At 45.7% G+C, this 22,823-nt stretch overlaps 1 protein-coding gene across 1 annotated transcript in view; it reads left to right on the top strand.

Annotated features, from left to right (window-relative positions):
- The window catches only part of ABLIM2 (actin binding LIM protein family member 2), a 1,607,463-nt gene that overhangs the window by 1,372,731 nt on the left and 211,909 nt on the right, over positions 1-22,823 (top strand). The window contains exons 18-19 of the mRNA XM_069632024.1: positions 3,054-3,061; positions 15,632-15,712. Coding sequence (XP_069488125.1) covers positions 3,054-3,061; positions 15,632-15,712 — 89 coding nt within the window. The remainder of the gene's footprint in view (positions 1-3,053; positions 3,062-15,631; positions 15,713-22,823) is intronic.

Raw genomic sequence — 22,823 nt, 5'->3', positions numbered from 1 at the left:
CTGGTGTCCACCTAGTGGTGTTTGACTACATACATTGATGTTTCACTCCACGCTTTGCTTTGGTGTTGCTGGGTGAAATCGAGTCGTCCCAACAATTCTGGGAGTAGTACTTTAACTTGCATATGTAGATTTTCTAGAAATGAACAAAATTGTTGCAGAGGCCTATGGTGCCTTGAAGAAAGAGTAGGTGAGGGGGTGGGGAACTTCAGGTTGCCACAGGGAATAACCAGGTTTTGAGGGCCTTCCTGAAGGAGAGGTAGTCTTCATTGCAGTGGATGTGTAATGGGAGGGAGTTCCAGATAAAGGGGGCTTGAACAAAAAAGGCAGATCCTCCCACTCTGGTGGAATTGTATGTGGGGATCACGGGGAGGACTACAGAACCAGATCTAAGGTGTCTGGTGGGTTGGTAGTGTGTGAGCTTGTCCTGGAGGAATTATCTGCCATTGGACTGGATGGCTCTGTGTGTAAGGCACATGGCCATAAAGGATGCCCATCAACTGGTAGGTAGCCAGTGTAGTACTCCAAGGACTGGGGTGATGTGTTCTCTCGGTTAGAGGACCAGGAGGAGTCTGGCTAAGGAGTTTTGGATTTGTTGCAGTTTCCTGAGTTGGGATGCTTGGGGCACCCAGATAGAGAGTAGTCTAAGCAGGAGAGGATGATGGCAAGGATTGCAGAGACGCAATGTGGATAGGAGAGGTAGGGGAACATTCACCTGAGGATGACTAGGTAGAAATGGCAGGTTCTGGACACAGTGTTGATGTGGTGAGAGAGTGATAAGTCTGAGTCCAGCGTGCATCCGAGATTCTTTACAGAAGTAGATGCCGCGGGTGGGTTCTCGGGAGTATGGCCACGGGGTCGGTTGGGGAAGGAGGGATGTGTTTTACCACACATTAGGATTTCATTTTACCGGGGTTGAGGAGGAGGTGGTTGGTCGTTAAGCAGAGGTTGATTTCAGTGAGGCGAGGTTGGCATGGGAGACCAGAGATTTGGGGATCTTAAAAATGATCTGGGTGTCATCTGCATAGTTATAGCAAGTAAGGTTTAAGAGATTGAAGATGAGATGGGATAAGGAGGCACCCCGTGGAACTCCCTTGGGAACAGGATGGAAGGAGGTGGAGAAAGGGGGAAGGAGCATCATTTCAGAGCAGTTGGAAAGGAAGGAGGAGATCCATATTATAGTGGAGTCTTTAATGCCTAGGGAGTGGAGTCTGAGTATGTTTTGGTCAGTGGTGTCAAAGGCAGCCGATATAGGTCAAGGAGGATGAGTGCAGCACAGCCTTGTGAGTCTGCTGTTCTTTTTAAGTCATCCCAAATCAACAGGAGAGGATTCTGTTCCTAGAAGGGGTCTGAATCCAGATTGAGCGGGGTAAGTTACAAGTTTGAATCCAGGTGGTGCTGCCGCCTCCTTTCTTCACTGGACCATGGGCTATACATTTAGTGCTTTTCAAAAATGGAGGTTCTAATATCGCACTTTATGCCAGAGTCTAACCTCTAAGTGCAGGACCGTACTGCAGTGTCCTGTTTCCAAGGCAAGGGTGTAGCCCCGGCACTATTTTATTATGCCGTAACACTGATTATTACAGTGCTAGAAAGTGGGAGGAATCCGTCATCAGGTGCTAGTGATAGTCAGAATACTATAATACAATGGGCCTTATTACAGGTCGGGCGGTCCGGAATTAACAGTGGCGGTAAACCCGCTGCCACTGTTAATTCCGGACCGCCCGATCCCGAGTCCTGCAGGCGGGAGGTGATCTTCCTGCCAGGTCTGACCTGGCGGGTTGAACACCTCCCGCCTGCCGGCGGACGTGGAAACACCAGCACCATCACAAGATGGTGCCAGTGTTTCCACTTCCCCATTCCCATTGAGTCGTACGGGACCGGTTTTCCCAGGACAACAGGGCTGTAATGCCCCCGTAATTCCGGGAGTCACGGAGGTGGAATGGTAATACGAGTCCGGCGGTAACCAGGCGGTTTTACCGCTGCGGTTACCGCCGGACTCGTAATGAGGCCCAATGTTTATTAACTCCGCCTCATCCACATTAAAATTGGGAAGCAAGTAGCTATAGTCTGACTTTCATGTCTTGCTGAAGCTTTTATGGTCCGCTCTCTTTTGTACCATTTCAGGGGACATCCAGGACCTCTTTCTTGGCTGCACTTCTACGGGCATGTGAAGAGTTAAATCTTGTTTGTTTTCCTTGCTTCGCTTCTGTGCCTTCCTTGCGGTAGACCTGTGTTATTTGATATAATGCACGTGCAAGGGTTCTTGAAGCAGCCACTGCCACAGCTCTAAACCCCTCTTGAACTGTAATCCAGACTCAAAGGTGGGGTGGTGGTGGGGTGGGGTGGGGTGGGGATTCCATGGACTTATTTTATGGAAGAGAACAGCCTTTATGAATGGGTTTCAGTTTCTTTGAAAATGTGCTTTTGCAAAAGGCTCTTCAGAAAGACAACGTTTTCATCAGCATCAGGGAACCCCGGCGTTACCTAAAGATGTCCTGAACCATGCATGCTCACTGGCGCTACACATTCACACCGGGTAACCTCACCTTTTCCCAGGATGTTTCACAGCTGTACCCAGTCCTTGCCCTTTATTGACTTCTTCCTGGGCTGAGACCAACATTCTTGCTCAGCCCACATCATGGGCAGACAGCACAGCGACCGAGCCAACAGGGTTTCTGCTGCTCTCTGCGGTGAACAGCATTCCAGGCAAGACGTCGAGTCATCAGTATCTTAGGAGAGTATGCCTATTATCAGGGCAAGGGCATCGTGCACACCCAGCCACGCGCCATGGGGTGTTTCTTAAAATACTCGTCCGTTCTGGGGGGAGGTATGCTTTTTATTAGAAGGGGAAAAAAAACATCTTGCGAAAGAAGGGCAACCATATTATGGATTTTAGAGTTTGAGGATGTTTCTCTACTGTTGCAATCTAAATGAAACAAACCTCAGGGTTTATTTTCAATCATATGTTGCAAGTATTCCACTACATGCTTGTCACCCTGCTGTTAATGTACGTGCCCATACCTAAAAACATGTTTTGTTTGTTTCTTTTGCAGAATACAAGGTAAGCGGTAGCACAACGATTCCGAGGAAGACAAAAGATTCTTACCAACGTATGCAAGTTACGTGTACCTTTAAACGCTTGTCAAGTGCACACTTGTCAACTTCGCACATTGATACATGTATGCATCATTTCTGCTACAGATTTTGTATGTTAAGGCTGAGTCATGTTTGCTGAGCATCAACCCAGCACGTAATTGCCTTTAGATGCATAACCAAAAGCAAGCTAGGATGCACGCTTGGGGCTAGCGCATCCGTTCACTTGAGGAGGGAAAACAGGGTCTCCCAGTCCGCATAGGGTATGTGACTGTGCACATCATCGATGCACACATTCAAATGCCACGTCTCCCCTCCTGTGCACGCTTGCGCAAGGCATGGTGGTGAATTTCATAGGCGCAGAAAACAAACCCATTCCGAAGTACCTGTTTGGAAAAGTGCGTGAGGGAGTCATTTATGGCAGATTTATGTAAATGCGGAATGAACCAATGTTGTTCCTGTTGCATTAAGTCCTTCAAACAGGAGAAGACATTATTTTTCTGTTTCTGAAATGAAACATGAGCCCCGAGCAGCCCAGTGACTGCTGGGAGCTAGGCGTGCACACCCCTACACTAATACATTCAAAGGGCCCGCTGAAATGTGCAGGTCTCCTCTGTAAATAAGGTGACGTTCGCATTTCTAAAAGGCCTGCTTTAGCTCCTCCAAAAACCCCTCTCTGAACCCAGTCAATGATTGTCTGCACTAACAGGAATCAAAGTGGGTTGCACTCTGAACCCAGTCACTGATCCTCTGCTCTTTCAGGAAAGAAATGGTGTGCCCCTCTTTTAACCCAGTCACTGAACTTATGCTCACTTTAGGACAAAAACAAGTACATCATTTTGAATTCAACAATATCAAAACGGTGTACCCAGGACGTATGTGATATATATACATAGTCTGATTCACGGAACATTTTCCTATGGGATTGTGCCATTATTAAATGCTTCTGAGAAGGAAGCACCAAGTCAGTAGACCTGCAGACTATCACTATTGTGAATCATAGAACACAATTGTTCAATATGGGTCAACAATAATATCAAAATGATGTAGCAGATATATAAAATATACAGCATTAAAATCTGATACATATTATGTCCGTACAGCAAAAAGGCACTTTCATTTCAAAACAGTAGTCATGCGTAGCCCAAGAAAGTCACTGAAGCAGATATTCTTGGTACAACAACACAGTTAACTATTAATACAACAATCTATGTTCAGATGTAGCCCAACATGTTTCTGTCCTTCTGATGTAACACAAATACAGGACATTCCACAGGGGCTGAGAAGTAAGGGAAGGCATATGTTCTTTAGGATTCAGTAGAAATGCCATAAACTTCACTGGCTAAAAACAAAAAGATATATAGTGTCTTAGGTTCAATAACTACTAGGATTTTCATTAAGGTCAATCCTTAGACATGGAGAAAACCCAATTTTGCAGCATGTCTGTGTAAGTACCTGGCAATTTTTCCATGGTACAGATCCAGCGATCTGGATTCATCAAACTCTTCACTTTGAATATGGAAATTTTTCAATAAATGCCAACAAATTGGCTATTTTGCAACCTAAGATGATTTGTCATTTCTTGAAAAATGATTTGTTGCTGTACAAACGTAATATGTACCAGATTATAATGCTGTATATTTTGTATACCTGTCACATTAAAGTATGTTGATGTTATGTATAGGTCTTTCCTTTAATAGCTCATTTTGATTCCAGCCACTACTTTTCTGGCCCCTTATGACAGCAGTGTTTGTCGCTCTCTGATCCCTGTCACTGATGATCTCCTCCCAGAAGTAAAAAAGATATACTTGCCACACAGTCATATATGTCCTACTCCCTCTGAAAAATACACACATCTCTCTGAGAATGTCATGATCTCTGCTTCCAAAAGATCAGGACTTGCCCGACTCCCTTGGAAGCAGACCCATAACCCCGGTTCCGAGTGCCAGCCAGTCCCAATTGGGACCTTTTGGACCCTGTCCTGGCGCCAGTGGCACCAGGCTCATAAAGATGCCCAGTCCCAGCGCTGGAAGCGCCGGGCTCATAATGCTTGGGTGGACTTACCTGCAGCAGACCATGCTGCTTACTTACCTGCCAGTTGAACCCCTGATCCTCTTCTGTTTGGGACTACTTTTCCTGTTGGGTGGGGCAGGAGCCACTCCCTAGGTTCAGAACACTGGAACTCTTCTGGAAAGTCGGAACTCTTTTCTTACCTAGGCGTGGCTGTGGAAGGAGACACCTAAGCACTACAGGAGGCTATTTAAACCACACCCGATGGATGAATCTTGCTTTGCGTTATTCTGCATTCTCTGCGGCAGAACGCTCATCGTGTCTTCTGCTTCTGATCCTGGGCCTAAGGGAACAAAGGCTTACCATCCTGGAATCCAGTCTTCAGCAGCACCTGTAAAGACAAAGAAAGAACAGGTTAGCACTACGGTCTTCAGTGGCAGCGCATCTCTTACCTGGTCCATCGGCTGTCACCAACGCCTTGCGCTGCATTCCGGCATCTGAAAGACAAAGGCTTACCTACTCTTCGCATGCTCCGGAGGTCTTCGCACTGCATTCCGGCATCTGAAAGACAAAAGCTTACCAGCTCTTCGCACGCTCCGGAGGCCTTCGGCGCTGCATCCCGCATCTGAAAGACAAAAGAAGGTGCGTTTAAAGACATTGGGCAACTTTATTACTCACGTGCCATTACTCCTTCCCACGGCGAATCCAGTGGGTATTCCAGCACCCTTCAGCTTCTCTAAAGCTCCGAACTTGTACCTGCAAGATAAAAGGGACAGTTAGTGCGCATCGTGAAGCAGGCTACAAGCGCTTACTTACGTGCTTCCAGGCGCTTCTATTCCTCACGCGGGTTCGATCCTCAACTCTCATCAGCCCGCCATCCGCCATCGCCGGAACCCTGCACAACAAGAGATATCATTACAAAAGACTTTTAAGACATTTGAAGTGCCCAGAACTTACCGTTCGTGCAGTTAACGATGGACAGCAGTCCTCTGAGGTCAAGAGGCCTGCACCCTTATCCAGCGAAGAAACTGGTTACGGCACCCTGCCCCGAGGCAGATGGAGAGCTCGGCGTTCACTTACCTAAGGTGAGGGCGTTAACCTTTGGGGTTCTACAGGAGAAGAGAAAGGGAAGAGGAGAGAGGCACCCAATAACCCCAGTTCATTAATCCCATATTTTCTATCTGCAGACATCTTACTCTTCGAGTCAGACATACAGTGCACAGAGGTCCAGCCCAAAGAGCCAACCGTGTGTTACACATCACCATTGAAGATACGGCATTCACCCAGTCAAGACCGGCGCCTCTGCGGGAATCAGGTGAGCCTACCGCAAAGCCTACCGCAAAACTCCCACCCAGGCGCTATGGAAACCTCGGATACCGACCAGCTAGCCCAGTTACTTGGGGAACTAAGTGCAGAAGTGCATGCAGCCCGTCAGGAAACAAATGCTCTAAGAAGGGAACTGATTATTTCCAAGGAGCGAACAGACAATCTCGCTAGACAATTGCTACAGTCACAAGCCGGACAAACTCCGTTACCCGCATCAGGGGCAAATCTTCCTTCAACATCCTCTACGAACCCAGTGCAGATCAACCTACCTGGGAATGTACCTCTGGCTCCGCCCAAACGATTTTCTGGTGACCGAAAGAGGTTTGCAGTATTTATTAATCAGTGCCGGTTGCACTTCTTATGCCGGCCAGCAGCCTTTCCAACTGATCAAGCTAAGGTAGCTTTCGTGCTTTCGTACCTTAGTGGCAATGCGGCAGACTGGTCGATCCCTCTAGTTAACCAAGATGATCCGGTTCTCCATGATTTTCAAGCTTTTCAGCTCAGTATGGAAAAACTGTTTGCAAGACATTCACAGGGGCAGGCCTTGGACAATGAGCTCCTTTCATTGCGACAGGGTAATCAAGACCTTTTGGCTTATATTGCGTCTTTCAACAGACTGATAGTGGAAACTCGATGGCCTGAGAACAAAAGGATTACGCTGTTTTATAGAGGTCTGCGTGGAGAGCTCAAAGATGTGTTAGCCCAAGTAGTGAATCCCCCGCAAGATTGTTCGGACTATATTGACTTAGTCGTTCAAACTGACCATAGACTGCAGAACAGGTAGGCCGATCGTTCCAAGTTTGATGCTCGAGTATTTTCCAAACCACCAACTCCTACCAAAGGAGTAGACTCCGGGGAACCCATGCAAATAGGGGGCCTGAAAGGACCACTAACACAAAAGGAGCGGGAAAGGAGAAAACAGCTGCAATTATGCCTCTATTGCGGAAACTCGGGACACTTTCTTCGAGACTGTCCGGTGAAACAAGCCAAGAAGGCAGTAGGAGCTGCAGTTACCAGGGTCACAAACTCTGAGCAGGGAAACGACCTCGCCCGACAAGAATAGAGGTCCTCTTGCCGAGCATTAAAACCAGTTCCGTGACCTCGCATTTCGTGATACCTATGGTCCTCATTAGCCCTGAACATCCGGATCGATTACATGTGATTGAAGCTTACGTCGACAGCGGTGCCATCGGCAATTATGTGGATCATGAAATGGTTTTGAGGATGAATCTGACTCTTTGTCCAAAGGCTGTAAAGGACGTCATTACTACGGTGGATGGTACGGAGATAGCCTCCGGACCAGTAACGCATACCACCCAAGAAGTGACGCTAGTAAGTCAAGATGGACACCATGAGAAGATCGTGTTCGATGTGATCAAGGCCCCTCAGTTCCAGATTATTCTAGGAATTCCTTGTTTAGAGAAGCACAATCCTCAGATCGATTGGCGAGCAAGAACGGTTCAGTTTCCAGAATGTGTCTCTACTTGTCACCCTCGACCTGGTGTTGCACTGGCAGCAATTTCCTCGGAGGCTCCCCAGTTACCTCCTGAATACCTAGAATTCCAAGATGTTTTCCGGAAGGATCAGGCTAACTCTCTACCTCCTCATAGGTCTTATGACTGCCAGATAGACCTGATACCTGGATCTACTCCTCCTTGTAGTAGAATTTATGCCCTCACCGAGCCTGAGAATCTTCACCTCCGACAATACCTGGATCAATACCTAGCAAATGGGTTTATTCGTCCTTCCAAGTCCCCTGCTTCCTCAGCTTTGTTCTTCGTTCCAAAAAAAGAAGGGGACCTTAGAACTTGTATAGATTATCGTGCCCTGAACCAGATCACCGTTAAGAATAGATATCCGTTACCTTTGATCCCTGAACTCCTGGACCAAGTCAGAAAAGCATGCATATATACAAAGCTGGATCTTAGAGGAGCTTACCACTTGGTACGAGTAAAAGAGGGCGATGAATGGAAGACGGCCTTCCGCACCAAGTATGGGCTATTTGAATATCAGGTCATGCCCTTCGGACTTTGCAATGCCCCGGCCGCCTTTCAATATTTTATGAACCATGTCCTCAGAGAGCTCATAGATGTGTGTGTTGTTGTTTACATTGACGACATCCTCGTTTATTCTTCATCGGAAACTGAACATTGGAAACACGTGAAAATGGTCCTCGAGAGATTGCGTCAACACAAACTTTTCGCTAAGTTGGAAAAATGTGTTTTCAACGTGACTGAAGTTGAATTCTTGGGATTCATATTATCACCTAGCGGAGTGCGTATGGATTCAAAGAAGGTCGATGCAATTCTCAAATGGCCATCACCATCCTCCGTAAAAGGTGTTCAAAGCATGTTAGGCTTCGCTAACTTTTACCGCAGGTTTATCCCCGAATTCTCTCGAATAGTCCAGCCCATCACCGCCTTGTTAAAGAAAAACAAACGTTTTGAATGGTCTACCGAGGCGGAACAAGCTTTCCAGAATTTGAAGACTAGATTTATCTCTGCACCGATCTTAAAACATCCTCGCCCAGAACTCCCCTACATCGTTGAAACTGATACTTCGAGCCTTGCCATGGGGGCAGTTCTATCACAAAAGGACCCAGTAACCAATCAGTTGCATCCCGTGGCATTTTGGTCCCGCAAATTCTCGCCTCCTGAAATCAATTACACTATTACTGATAAGGAACTTCTAGCTATCAAGTCCGCCTTGAAGGCTTGGCGGCATTATCTTCTGGGGGCCCGACACACAGTTACTGTGATTACAGATCACCGAAACCTGCAATATTTGAAAACCGCAAAAGCTCAATCCTCTAGGCAACTCCGTTGGGCACTATTCTTTGCCGAGTTTGACTACATAATTACCTATCGACCTGGTACAAAAAACGGTAAAGCTGATGCCCTTTCTCGGATGGGAGTGGAAGAACATTTAATCAATCCTAAACCTGTACCTATCATTCCCAAACAAAGAATTCTAGGTGTAATCACCACACAATCCATAGAGGAAGTTAAGGATAAAGCCAGGCTACTGGTAACTCCAGCAGACATACAGAATTGGCATCTGCAGGGAAAGGACTTTACGGTGAAGGACAACCTATTATATTTCCAAGAACGGTTATACCTGCCCAGCACAGATTTACAGAAAAAGCTAATCTCTTGTTATCACGATTCTTTAATGGATGGACATCCCGGTATGACCAAGACCTCGGAAAAGATCAAGCACTACTTCTGGTGGCCATCTTGGAAAAAAGATATCAGAGACTTTATAATGTCCTGTGGAGTATGCGCCCAAAACAAGAGTCAAAAGGAAAAACCAGCCGGCCTCTTACGCCCTATTGACATCCCGCCTCACCCTTGGCATACGCTTTCTATGGACTTCATCACCGATCTACCTCCATGCTCCGGATACAATACGATCCTAGTAATCGTGGACCTATTCTCCAAGATGGCGCATTTTATTCCACTCAAAGGCTTACCAACAGCAGCAACTCTGGCCCGAGAATTTCTCGAAAACATCGTCCGACTGCACGGTTTTCCTTCAGTTCTAATTTCGGATCGAGGTAGTCAATTTATTTCTCATTTTTGGCGAAGTTGCTGTCGGTCGGCTCAAATTGATGTGAGACTTTCGACCAGCCACCACCCTCAAACCGACGGACAAACCGAGAGGACCAATCAAACTCTGGAACAGTATTTGCGCTGCATGCTACAACAAACTGAAAAAACTTGGAAAGATATCCTTTGGATAGCCGAATATGCCTACAATAACTCTGTCCAGTCGGGAACTGGGAAGACCCCGTTTTTTCTTTTATACGGTAGTCACCCTGGAACCTCGGAGTTGGATCCACTCCAAGATCTTGGAACACCAGCAGTAGACCACCTGCATTCTACAATCACACAAGCCTTTAAGGAAGCCGTTTCTCACCTTCAAAGGGCTAAAGAACAATACAAGAAAGGAGCAGACCAACATCGGAAGGAAGCCCCCCAATATCAAGTAGGAGATCAAGTCTGGTTATCCACCAAATATCTACCTCTAAAAGGACCACGCACATTCAACCCAAGATACCTTGGTCCCTATTCTATCACTACCATAGTAAATCCAGTAGCGGTCAAGTTGGACTTGCCCCCTCACATGAAGATACATCCGGTCTTCCACGTCTCTCTATTAAAACCCGTGCAACCTCAAACCGGACTAACTACATCTCCAAAACCTATTCTAGTTGATGGAGAACTCGAGTTTGAAGTCAAAAGCATCCTGGATTCCAAGATCTCCAAATCTAAACTATTTTACCTGATTGACTGGAAAGGCTACGGTCCCCAAGAAAGATCCTGGGAACCTGCAGAATATGTCCACGCGCCTCGTCTAATCAAAAGATTTCATCGAACATTTCCTAACAAGCCCAAACCCCCAGAGAAGCCCGGTTTGGGAGGGGCCTTGAGGGGGGGTGCTGTCATGATCTCTGCTTCCAAAAGATCAGGACTTGCCCGACTCCCTTGGAAGCAGACCCATAACCCCGGTTCCGAGTGCCAGCCAGTCCCAATTGGGACCTTTTGGACCCTGTCCTGGCGCCATTGACACCAGGCTCATAAAGATGCCCAGTCCCAGCGCTGGAAGCGCCGGGCTCATAATGCTTGGGTGGACTTACCTGCAGCAGACCATGCTGCTTACTTACCTGCCAGTTGAACCCCTGATCCTCTTCTGTTTGGGACTACTTTTCCTGTTGGGTGGGGCAGGAGCCACTCCCTAGGTTCAGAACACTGGAACTCTTCTGGAAAGCAGGAACTCTTTTCTTACCTAGGCGTGGCTGTGGAAGGAGATACCTAAGCACTACAGGAGGCTATTTAAACCACACCCGATGGATGAATCGTGCTTTGCGTTATTCTGCATTCTCTGCAGCAGAACGCTCATTGGGTCTTCTGCTTCTGATCCTGGGCTTAAGGGAACAAAGGCTTACCATCCTGGAATCCAGTCTTCAGCAGCACCTGTAAAGACAAAGAAAGAACAGGTTAGCACTACGGTCTTCAGTGGCAGCGCATCTCTTACCTGGTCCATCGGCTGTCACCAACGCCTCGCGCTGCATTCCGGCATCTGAAAGACAAAGGCTTACCTACTCTTCGCATGCTCCGGAGGTCTTCGCACTGCATTCCGGCATCTGAAAGACAAAAGCTTACCAGCTCTTCGCACGCTCCGGAGGCCTTCGGCGCTGCATCCCGCATCTGAAAGACAAAAGAAGGTGCGTTTAAAGACATTGGGCAACTTTATTACTCACGTGCCATTACTCCTTCCCACGCTGAATCCAGTGGGTATTCCAGCACCCTTCAGCTTCTCTAAAGCTCCGAACTTGTACCTGCAAGATAAAAGGGACAGTTAGTGCGCATCGTGAAGCAGGCTACAAGCGCTTACTTACGTGCTTCCAGGCGCTTCTATTTCTCACGCGGGTTCGATCCTCAACTCTCATCAGCCCGCCATCCGCCATCGCCGGAACCCTGCAAAACAAGAGATATCATTACAAAAGACTTTTAAGACATTTGAAGTGCCCAGAACTTACAGTTCGTGCAGTTAACGACGGACAGCAGTCCTCTGAGGTCAAGAGGCCTGCACCCTTATCCAGCGAAGAAACTGGTTACGGCACCCTGCCCCGAGGCAGATGGAGAGCTCGGCGTTCACTTACCTAAGGTGAGGGCGTTAACCTTTGGGGTTCTACAGGAGAAGAGAAAGTGAAGAGGAGAGAGGCACCCAATAACCCCAGTTCATTAATCCCATATTTTCTATCTGCAGACATCTCACTCTTCGAGTGAGACATACAGTGCACAGAGGTCCAGCCCAAAGAGCCAACCGTGTGTTACACATCACCTTTGAAGATACGGTATTCACCCAGTCAAGACCGGCGCCTCTGCGGGAATCAGGTGAGCGTTACAGAGAACCCGATAAATGGCTTCAGCTCCCTGTGGAAAAAGAGTGCCACGCTCTAAACTTAATCACCGGCTTTCTAATCCATCAGGAAAAAATGTGTGCGTCTCTATACTCAGACACACAGACAAAGCGGGAACCCACGCAGTCCCTGTGGTGCAGGGTGCTCCTGCAACTCAATGTCCTGAGACGCGGGGGTCTCCTCAGCCTCACTTTAGAAAGAAATGTTTTCCTTATTAAAGTCATGGCTCAGAGGGTTGCGCTGCAGTTGTGCTATGCTCGCTGCATGAAATTAAGGTGCTCTGTCTCTAACTCCCCATGCGCATGTCAGGAACTAGGAAACTCTCCCTGCCTCCTGGTTCCTGTGTGCATGCAGCATGGGCACCAGAGGCCGGGAGAGGAGCATCAAGTCCGGATCTCAGCAGGAACCAAGTAAGAGAAAAGCCTTGTTTGTATTTGTGCATTGTGCGTGCACGTAAGGATGTTGAACGTGTGTATGTATGATTGTATACATGTATGTTTGCATGTAAAGGTGTATCTATGTAAGCACGTACATGAGTGAGTTGACGATGAATGGAGCTGTGTATGTATGGGTAACGGCGAGGCAGAGAGAGAGTTAAGCAGAGGAAATGAGGCTGAGTGAAACGGGCTACAGCCAGACACAGTGAGAGATTCAATGAGAGAGAGGGAGAGGGAGAGAGAGAAAGCAAGACAAACAGTGAGAGAATGAAAAAGATACATGGAAGTGGAGTTCAGACCAAGAGAAACTGAGATGCTGACACAAGGAGGCAGAAACAGGTCAAGACTGAGAGCAACATAGTGTCTCGGAGACACAGAAAGAGAGAGTGAGATCAATAGAAATTACACAGGTACAGACCATGACAGAACCAGAGCACAAGACAAAGAGAGTGGCAGAGAGACAGGGAGAGAAAGTGAAAGATCCCGCGAGAGAAGCATAGTGAGAAAGGGAGAATGAGACATCGATTTGCACGGCAGGAAACAGGCTTGAGAGGGTGAGCAATTCGGTAGGACCATGCAGGGGCGCTATGAAAGAATGACATTGACATGCTTCATGTATTCATAACAACCCCTCTTTTGTGTTAATTCAACTAGAGGATAAGTAGGGCTTCACTAATTAAAAAGCGGTTTTTCATGCGAGTGCGCGTGTCGTGTGAATGAGAATGCAGTGTGAATGTTCAAGGTGCAGTCACTGTTAATGATTGAATGAGAGAAGTTGTGTGAGTGAGTGACTGGCATTTTTGGGCAACGCTGTCTTGATGAGTTTATTACATAGAGAAGGGTTGGGGTGTTTCAATATGGCAGGCAACCCGGAAAAGTTGTTTCTATGACTTGAAATTAAATTGCATTAAGGGCAAGGCCTGGCTTATGACATGGGGGGTGGGAGAGGAATTAGTGTCAAAGTCAACATGATGAATACACTTACATGGTGGGAGTATTTGTGCAGGCAGCAAGGACATTGTTTTCTTACTGAGGCTTGACATGAAAAGTGGTGAGGGAGGAAGTATTTGTCCCGCCAGCGATAACATGTTTTTATCTTGTGGCATGAGATTATTACTGGCCTTAAGAGCAAAGCCAACAGGAGTGTGTTCTTACCTGGAGATACTGGCATATATTGGCACTGCCAACATGAACATGTTTCTCATTGATTTAAAAACATACTTGCATCTTTTACCTAGTGCAGTGCGTGCTCCTGCAGAAGCATAATCATCATGGTCATTGCGCATGCGTGTGGCGTACCCCGTTCTTTGTTGAGGAGGGCCCCATATTTTGTGACTCTGATTTTCTGTTATCTCTGTAAAAAGACGTGTTGCCCTCTAAACCCAGTTACTGATGTACTCATTCAGTCACTGGTTTTCTGCTCTCTCTGGGAAAAGATAGGTATCTCTCTGTACCCAATCAGTGATAATATACTCACTCGGGACAAGGACACATAAGTCTCTCTGAACCCAGTAACTGATTTATTCAAATTCAAGAAAAGAAACGTTTTCATCCTCTGACCCCAGTTAATACTTTGTTGTCCCCTCAGGGAAAACACATACATTTTCTTTGTACTCAGTCACTGATGTTGTGTTCCCTCAGGAAACAAATATCTTTGCTTCTCTAGAAAACCCATTCATGTATTTTCTCATCCCGCAGGGAAAAAGTAATAGAATAATAATAATGTTTTTCTTATATAGTTCTACACACCCATAGGTCTCAGAGTGCTGAAAGAACAGAAGACATTATTATCCCACAGAGTGGTACTCAATTTATTGACCTTGGAAGGAAGAAAGGCTGAGTTGACACTGCCTGGATACAAACCTGCCACACTGTGCATACATATCAGGGACTAGTGCTTAGCTCACTGTGTGTTTTTTTTTGTTTGGTGTTTTCTTATCTCTCTCTCTCTCTCCTCCCTCTCTCCAGCTCCCTCCTTTTTCCCCAGATCCCCCTGGGCTGTGGAACTCTGTGAGCAACATTCTACATGGAGTTCCCAGCATTGTCTGTGGAACCTCTTGCTGTTTTTGCTTCTAACCTGAGGTTCTACTGGTGAATTGATGCAGGGAGCTGAGAGACTGGCATGCTCTTGGGGCCCTTGCTACCCACTGCCTTGGACTCTGTTAATTACAATAAAGCAAGCTAGCAGTTTGCTTTAAAGGCGACTCTATCATCTTTCATTATAACGATCTTTAAACAGTGGTCTTGTTTTGCTTTTATGGTTTATGTACATCCTACATTAAGGGCAGGTAGTAGGGTAGAGCAGGTGCCTTCCAAGTACCCAGAACCCAGAAACCCCTGAGTAAAACCTTGTTCGGCCTAGAATTATAGGAAACTAGGTGGGGCTCAGATGCAAATTCTGATACAGCACTGTTCTGAAGTCAGTCCCTTCTCTTGCCTGAACCCGAACAGTACCCTCCCTCATCTCTAATTCCCTTTCCTGACTGATCAAAAGATTAAACTTAGACGAACTTCAAAATATGTAAAAGGCCTGACTTGAGCTACCTGATTGAACTTAAAATGATTCAACGTTTTCTCAGACTAGTTCAAGCAGCTCTGCCGCTAAGGACTGCATTTCCTCACGTGCTAAATCATGTTAGAGATTAGCCCAAACATGAATGTCTCCTTACATGAAAACAACTCTATACATTAATTGACGTGCACTGAGCCAATCCGACAAACTATCTCTAGAAGCCTTCTTTTGTCTGGGAGGTGTGTGAGTGTGCAATGGCGGCAACCCACAGTGCGCATGCTCACCTGTTCAGCTCTTTCCTTTCTTCTTTCCTGCATTTTCCCACAGGTCTACCCATATGACATGCTCATTGTCACAAACAGAGTGCGTGTCAAGCTGCCGAAGGATATCGACAGGACCAGGCTTGAGGTAAGAACTATTTCACTCTTTGCCTGCTCCAGTCTGCTTTCTGCTCTATTCTTGTTTCAGGTTCTACACCATCATGTCCATGTCTGTTGTCTTTTATAGAGAATGAAGATGTTCTGAGAAAAGATGATTTCAATTAGGTGTGAAGAATAGTAGCAAGATCACGTTTTGTTTGCTTATTTATTTGGATTTCTAAAACTCTTTCACCGAAGCGTTGCACAAGTAAATTAAGTAAACTAACAAAAAGCAATCGATATGAAGCTACGCTTAGATTTGGAAAGGACATAAAATATGTGCTTTCAGGGAAGAGCGAAAGGAGGCAAGAGCAGGCATGAACAGGGATGTCATTTCACCAAAATGCCAGGGGTAGCGTTAGTGACATCACATGACCCTTGAACTCTGATGGCATCACAGAAGGTGGTGTCATTTGACCGCACCCCAAAGTGACATAGGAAGCGATAGAACATGACCTTTCAGCCCTTTATTGAGTCTAGCAATTATTATATAGAATTCCAGAAAGAAAAATTATTTGTTATTCCTATTCTTTCTTATTTAGGGTCACCGCTCAAGTGAAATGTTACACTTGTGCAACACCCTGTATTTTTTAAGAGGCCTCAACATAAATTCCAGTCACTCCAAAAACAAAAAGCCACATGGCACTGGCCGAAGCCCAGGAGCTTCAATGTAAAAAAAAAATAAAGAAATCATTTTTTTTTTATTTTCTCGGAGGGGTAGCAAGGGAAAATTATGGGTTGCGACCCCTGGAGGCCCCCAAATGACGTCCCTGGGCATGAAGGCAGAGGCATAGTGTTGAGTTCAGGGTTTGGCCACAAATGACTCTGACACTCCAGTGAACTGTTAACTTATTTACTTAAGTTTAGGTACACCAAATACAGTTCTTAGAGTCAGGTAAGTAAAAGGGGACATAGGACACCCACCGGCATCCTCTCTCAGGGCTTACATCCTTGCAACTAACAAACCTGGAACTCACTCATAGATAAACGTTCTAAGCCCTGCATTCCATCTCAAGATTCTAGTCACTTGCACCAGATGAATGCAAAGTTAATCACAACACATCTTTCCCCTATAGGGACAACAACAAGAACAGTAAAGTATCGGTGGCAAGATCAATATTTCATCAAAAGATTTGTCCAGTAAAGTCCCACCTGAAAAACAAAAGATTATTCAAAGCATTTCATATATAACCACAACCAACTCCAAAAAGGTTTAGACCCTGTCACCACTTCAAAATCTATTAACATTAACATCAATGTCCATCTGTGGATTAAAATTAAAAGTCCACCTGTGGAGAGAACATATTAATATGCCTACATAGAACAGCTAATGATGAACACTGTTATCAACTTAATAACTCTAATGAAGATTTAATAAACACTCAAAACCTTAATATCTTATTTCACTCACACATCACCGCATACATGTCTACCAACATATGCCAAAACAATGGCACCAAAGTCTAGGAACAACATTTCCCTTTTTATACAGACACTGTAATGGACAGTAGTCCGCTCAATGGTTCACCACAACCATTGCACCTTTTTACACATGCAACACATGTAATGGACAGTAGTCCGCTCAATGGTTCACCACAACCATTGCACCTTTTCACACATGCAACACATGTAATGGACAGTAGTCCGCTCAACGGTTCACCTCAACCATTGCACCTTTTTACACATGCAACACATGTAATGGACAGTAGTCCGCTCAACGGTTCACCACAACCATTGCACCTTTTCACACATGCAACACATGTAATGGACAGTAGTCCGCTCAACGGTTCACCTCAACCATTGCACCTTTTTACACATGCAACACATGTAATGGACAGTAATCCGCTCAACGGTTCACCTCAACCATTGCACCTTTTTACACATGCAACACATGTAATGGACAGTAGTCCGCTCAACGGTTCACCTCAACCATTGCACCTTTTTACACATGCAACACATGTAATGGACAGTAGTCCGCTCAACGGTTCACCTCAACCATTGCACCTTTTTACACATGCAACACATGTAATGGACAGTAGTCCGCCTGTGGAGAGAAATATGTTAAACTACATAACTCAATTAAAGAGAGAGACATGTACCTACAACATCACTCTAATAAACTAATATATATCAGCTCTAGTGTCTCAACTCTAATCGCCTGCACCTCTGCATTCTCTCCTACTTCACCATTGCATAGAGAGTAGCGGAGAAACACAGAGCTCCCATCCCCATCAAACTTCATAACTGAGTCAGGCCTCCCGCTGCAGCACTCATGCCAAACTCCAGGACTCCACTCAAGCCAACCGCAGCAACCTTCGGTTCCAGTCAAAGGTAAGCGCTGACATCGGATAACTTTGTCAGTGATCTCAGCTGCCTTCACTATGACCAATAGCTTGTAGCCTTGGCGCAACAGATGTTTGCACAGTCCATGGGCCCCAGGCCCCTCCTAGATCCATTAACAACTTCCAACTCTTCTGAATGTCTGTACAGTCTCAATTCTCTTAAATGCTTTATGAGAGACTGCCACCTTGAACTTCACCATGTCAATGAATGAATGAACCTTGCTGCTCCAATGAACTTCACAGCTCCTTCTAATAACCATAAGTCTCACAGAGCCCACTGCACTTTACAGCAGACCGTTGTACCTTTTAACACTAGAACTTCTTGTCCCCACTGCACACCCTTGTCACTGAAGTGCCTCTTCACTCCATATGCAGTGCCTCTTCACTGCCCCGTGCAGCACTTCACTGCCCTCGCAGCCCCTCACCTCTTCACTGCACCATGCAGCACTTCACAGCCTCTGCAGTGACCACTCACTGCCTCTTGCAGCGCCTCTTGACTGCCTCTTGCAGCACCTCTTAACTGCATCTTGCAGTGCCTCACTGCCCTTGCAGAATCTCTTCACTGCCTCATGCAGCACCTCTTCACTGCCTAACGCAGCACCTCACTGCCCCTGCAGCGCGTCTTCACTGCCTGTTGCAGCACCTCACTGCCCTTGCAGCACTTCTTCATGCAGCGCCTCACTTCCTCTGTATCATCTCACTGCCCCTAGTAGCCCTTCACTGTCTCTGCAGCGCCTCTTCACTGCCTGTTGCAGCGCCTAACTGCCCTCGCAGCACCTCTTCATGCAGCGCCTCACTGCCTCTGCAACATCTCATTGCCCATTGTAGCACCTCACTGCCCTGGCAGAACCTCTCCACTGCCTCATGCAGCACCTTTACATCCCTAGCTGCTCTGTTATTCCAGTGCCTTCGTAGCGCCTCTGTCTGGGCCTTTCGTGCCCCCTCTGCCTCTGTAGCACCTCTGTCTGGGCCTCTATTGCCCTCACTGCACTTGCAGTGCCTCACAGCCATCCAGCGCTCTTACCTGAGAGAGGATCACTTCTCAGAGGGGGGGGGGCGGTGGGTGTCTCCCTTTGGTGCTGTCCCCCCAGCACAGCCAGATCCCATCCTCGTCGCCAGTGTTGAGTTCAGGGTTTGGCCACAAATGACTCTGACACTCCAGTGAACTGTTAACTTATTTACTTAAGTTTAGGTACACCAAATACAGTTCTTAGAGTCAGGTAAGTAAAAGGGGACATAGGACACCCACCGGCATCCTCTCTCAGGGCTTACATCCTTGCAACTAACAAACCTGGAACTCACTCATAGATAAACATTCTAAGCCCTGCATTCCATCAAGATTCTAGTCACTTGCACCAGATGAATGCAAAGTTAATCACAACACATAGCATTCGAGCCTTTAGTAGCAAGAAGAGAACATGAGCAGAAACAGGACTGAGCCCATGAACAGCCAATCAAGAACAGCCAGAAGAAAAATGGAAGGGAAAGCAAGAGTATCATTAGGAGAATACACTGAGAACACATAAGGATGTGCAAGGCCATGTGCTGGCTGGTGGGGGGGGGGGGGGCATGTCGCATACCCACAATGGATTGCTCAGCTCTGAATCAGAGATACACTTTCAGGAATTGCTACTGGGTGAAGCTGTGCATCTATGGCTTAGCTGGAACCGGCTATTCTACTCTCTTATTTTCAGGGACAAGTTCTTTATTTTTTTATTTATTTTTTAATCCCATCATAACATCAATGGTGTTTGCTAAACATACCTCCACATGGATGTCAGGCAATGCCACACTGGTGATTCGAGGTGAAATGTGTATGTGGTAGTTTGCATCAATGGGAGCTGTCTGTCTTGGAGTGATAAAGCAATCTATGAAATCGCTCTGCCCTAGAAGACACTTTTCTGGAGCAACGGCATACCCAGAATGCATTGCTCAGTGGCTCTGAACTGGAGGTGAACTTCCAGAGAAAACTACTATGTGGAACTGTTTCATGTATGGCCTATTCTATTCTACTGTGAAATATGGCTTTTCAAGTATTCTCGGGCACCCCCGATGAAGACTTGGCATGTTTTAATTCAAAAGTTCATTCACTTTTTACACGTATAGTATTTTAAATTGAAATCCTGATGAGCAGTCCCAGGTTATATCCTTCGAATGAGCCATCCATACAGAGGTGTACAATTAAGACAAGCATTGGCATTGCCAATTGTTTGGGCTTTTGTGTAGGCATGGAATAATCATTTACCAGTCACTGGCGTGATGCTATTAACTGCGATTAATGGTAGCAGCTCTAAAATAGTGCAAGTACCTGAACATACAATAGCAGTGTTGGGCAAATGCCTACTTAATACCTATACACAGGCCAAAACTGTTAGCTTTGCCAATGCTTAAAGCTTTGTTGGCCCTCCTTGCACATACACAGATGCTGCCAACAGGTTCTGTTGTTTCTTGCCCCCTCCTTGCCTCTTGGCTGCTGATTCGATGTGGTCCTATGTGAGAGAAAGTCCCACTCCCCCCCACCCTGCATCATCACCCTCACACAACGCACTGTAAGTGATTTCATTCTGGCACTTCACCTAAGTCAGCGCCTATTTATTTATGTAGTTCACAATATAATCACACTATGTTTAATGGGTATACACTAATCACCAATGGGGTGATGTAACACTAAGCAATCTCTTTAATCACATGGAGTAATAGTGAGAAAAACAATTCAACACAGAAATAATACTTTTGTGTGTGTTCAGATCAAATAGCTGTGTGGTCACTATTTCCCCCTGCACAATCCCCCAACAAGCAATATAAAGAGATAGGCGGAGAGAGAACAGGTTTCAGGAATGCAGTATTCAAACAAAATGTCAATCCCAATTTCCCCCCAGCTAACACAAGAGAGAAACAGAATTGATTGGCAAACTGTCGAAATGGTTTTAAATTTATCTTGAGAATGGATGGGTAAAACACTAAATATGGGCTAAATTGCTGAAATTGATTGAATTCTAATGGGAGCCACTTTAGATAGTTGCAGATAAACACTAGCAATGATTTGACACTAATAATCAATGTGCAAACTTAAAATTGAGGTCGGGTGCAATCAAAAGCTGTTTTACACGTGATAGAAATTTCCTAAACAAAATTTGTGGCAAACTTTTCTGTGCGCTGTAATCGCGATTGCGGGAGAAGTATGTGGATTTGAGATGCGGTTTTTGGTTCTATGGAAAGCTGTGGATGTTAGCTACAAGCAGAAGTTGAAATATGTTTCTAGCATAACATTTGCGGAAGTTATGGTCGTTTTTCTGAGATAGGCGCAAGAATGGGAAAACAGGGAAACGCTTTTAAAAGACAAATGGGATTTCTTTATACTAGATTATGACTATATAAAAAGAGAATGCCCCACATGAATCTCCATCAATCCTGGCCAGGGACCCTTCATGTCGTGGATAATCAATTTCTTTCTGGGATTCAATTTATTTATTCACAACACTAATGATTTATGATTTTAGAAAACAATTGAGAGAAACTAAGTGCAAGAAAAGATCTGACAATTCAAAAACACTCCTAACACTACCGGTTCTGAATACAAGAGAGAATGGGTTTAAGACAGGGATTACTATGGACAGTACATATGCCAGTGACACAGTTCTATCTATAGATACTCACTATATGGGTTTCAAACGGAACCTCAGGGATTCTGGTCAGAAATTCTGGTTCTGGGATAGACTGCTGGGCACACTGGATTGGACTGAGTCTGCAATGGTTCTGGTCACAGCTTGACACAGGACTGGATCGGGTCTGCAATGGTTCTGTGGTCACAGCACAGCACAACTGGATTGGATCTTTTGGTTCTGGTAATGAGTCTTTTAGCAGGAAACAGTTACAGCACAGCCCGGCGGTTTCTTTTGTTCTCGTTTAGTTTTGGGGAATTCTTTCTGGTTCTGGAAACTCAAGGCCTAGTTGAAAATGGTTCAACTAATGGAATGGGCCTTTCTGCTTGCCATATTTCTGGAGTCTGGAGCAAGGAACATGGATAGCTCTCCTTCAGGGTGCTTCGCCAGGATCAGGATAGTAGGTGACTCTGTGTGTCTTTCTAAGTCCTCAGCTGGCTCTATTTATGCATATGATAAAGGGTGTGTGTGCTGGATTATCCTAAGCGTGCCCCTTAGGCAGGCGATTGGCTAGAGTCTCTTCTCTCCCTTGATTGGAGAAGAAAACAGGGTGTCACCATGATGATATGGGTTTATGAGTCAGAGACTCCTCCCTTTGTCCCTTTTGAACATAAAATCTACTTTTGGTGCAATACATATTTACATGTGTGCAATCTCTATAAAAAATAACATATATAAATCACATATTTTGTGTAGCAGATACTACTCCAGCCCTCGTCGCTGTCGGATCTTGTGTCTGCTTTTGACAGAATTTTGCCCTTTTTATCCAGAACACAATATCTAGTTTATCCGAAAATGTGTACAAATGTGCGCACTGCATATAGGCATAAGAGTATGAAGTTTTGTGCTTTTGGCATAAATACATTTGCTGTAAAACCATATTTTCCGCTACTACTTCCCAGAACCTCTCACAGAGTTCTGGCATCTCTTAAACCGTGCATCCAGAAATCACATTAACAAATCTGTTGTTGACATATTTTTCACAATTGTACACAGTAATTTATCAGTCTTTTTAAAAATGTACTTTTGCCTTTGTTAAACATCAAATGGTGGTTTGTCTCCGCATCCTTCTTCTCCTGGCAGCTCGGAAGCAATC

Source organism: Ambystoma mexicanum, chromosome 6q (assembly GCF_040938575.1).
Source record: "Ambystoma mexicanum isolate Mex_15411 chromosome 6q, UKY_AmexF1_1, whole genome shotgun sequence".
In the NCBI taxonomy this organism is placed as follows: Eukaryota; Metazoa; Chordata; class Amphibia; order Caudata; family Ambystomatidae; genus Ambystoma; species Ambystoma mexicanum.
The sequence above is the reverse complement of the archived record's forward strand: the minus strand, read 5'-3'. Positions and strand labels throughout refer to the sequence as shown.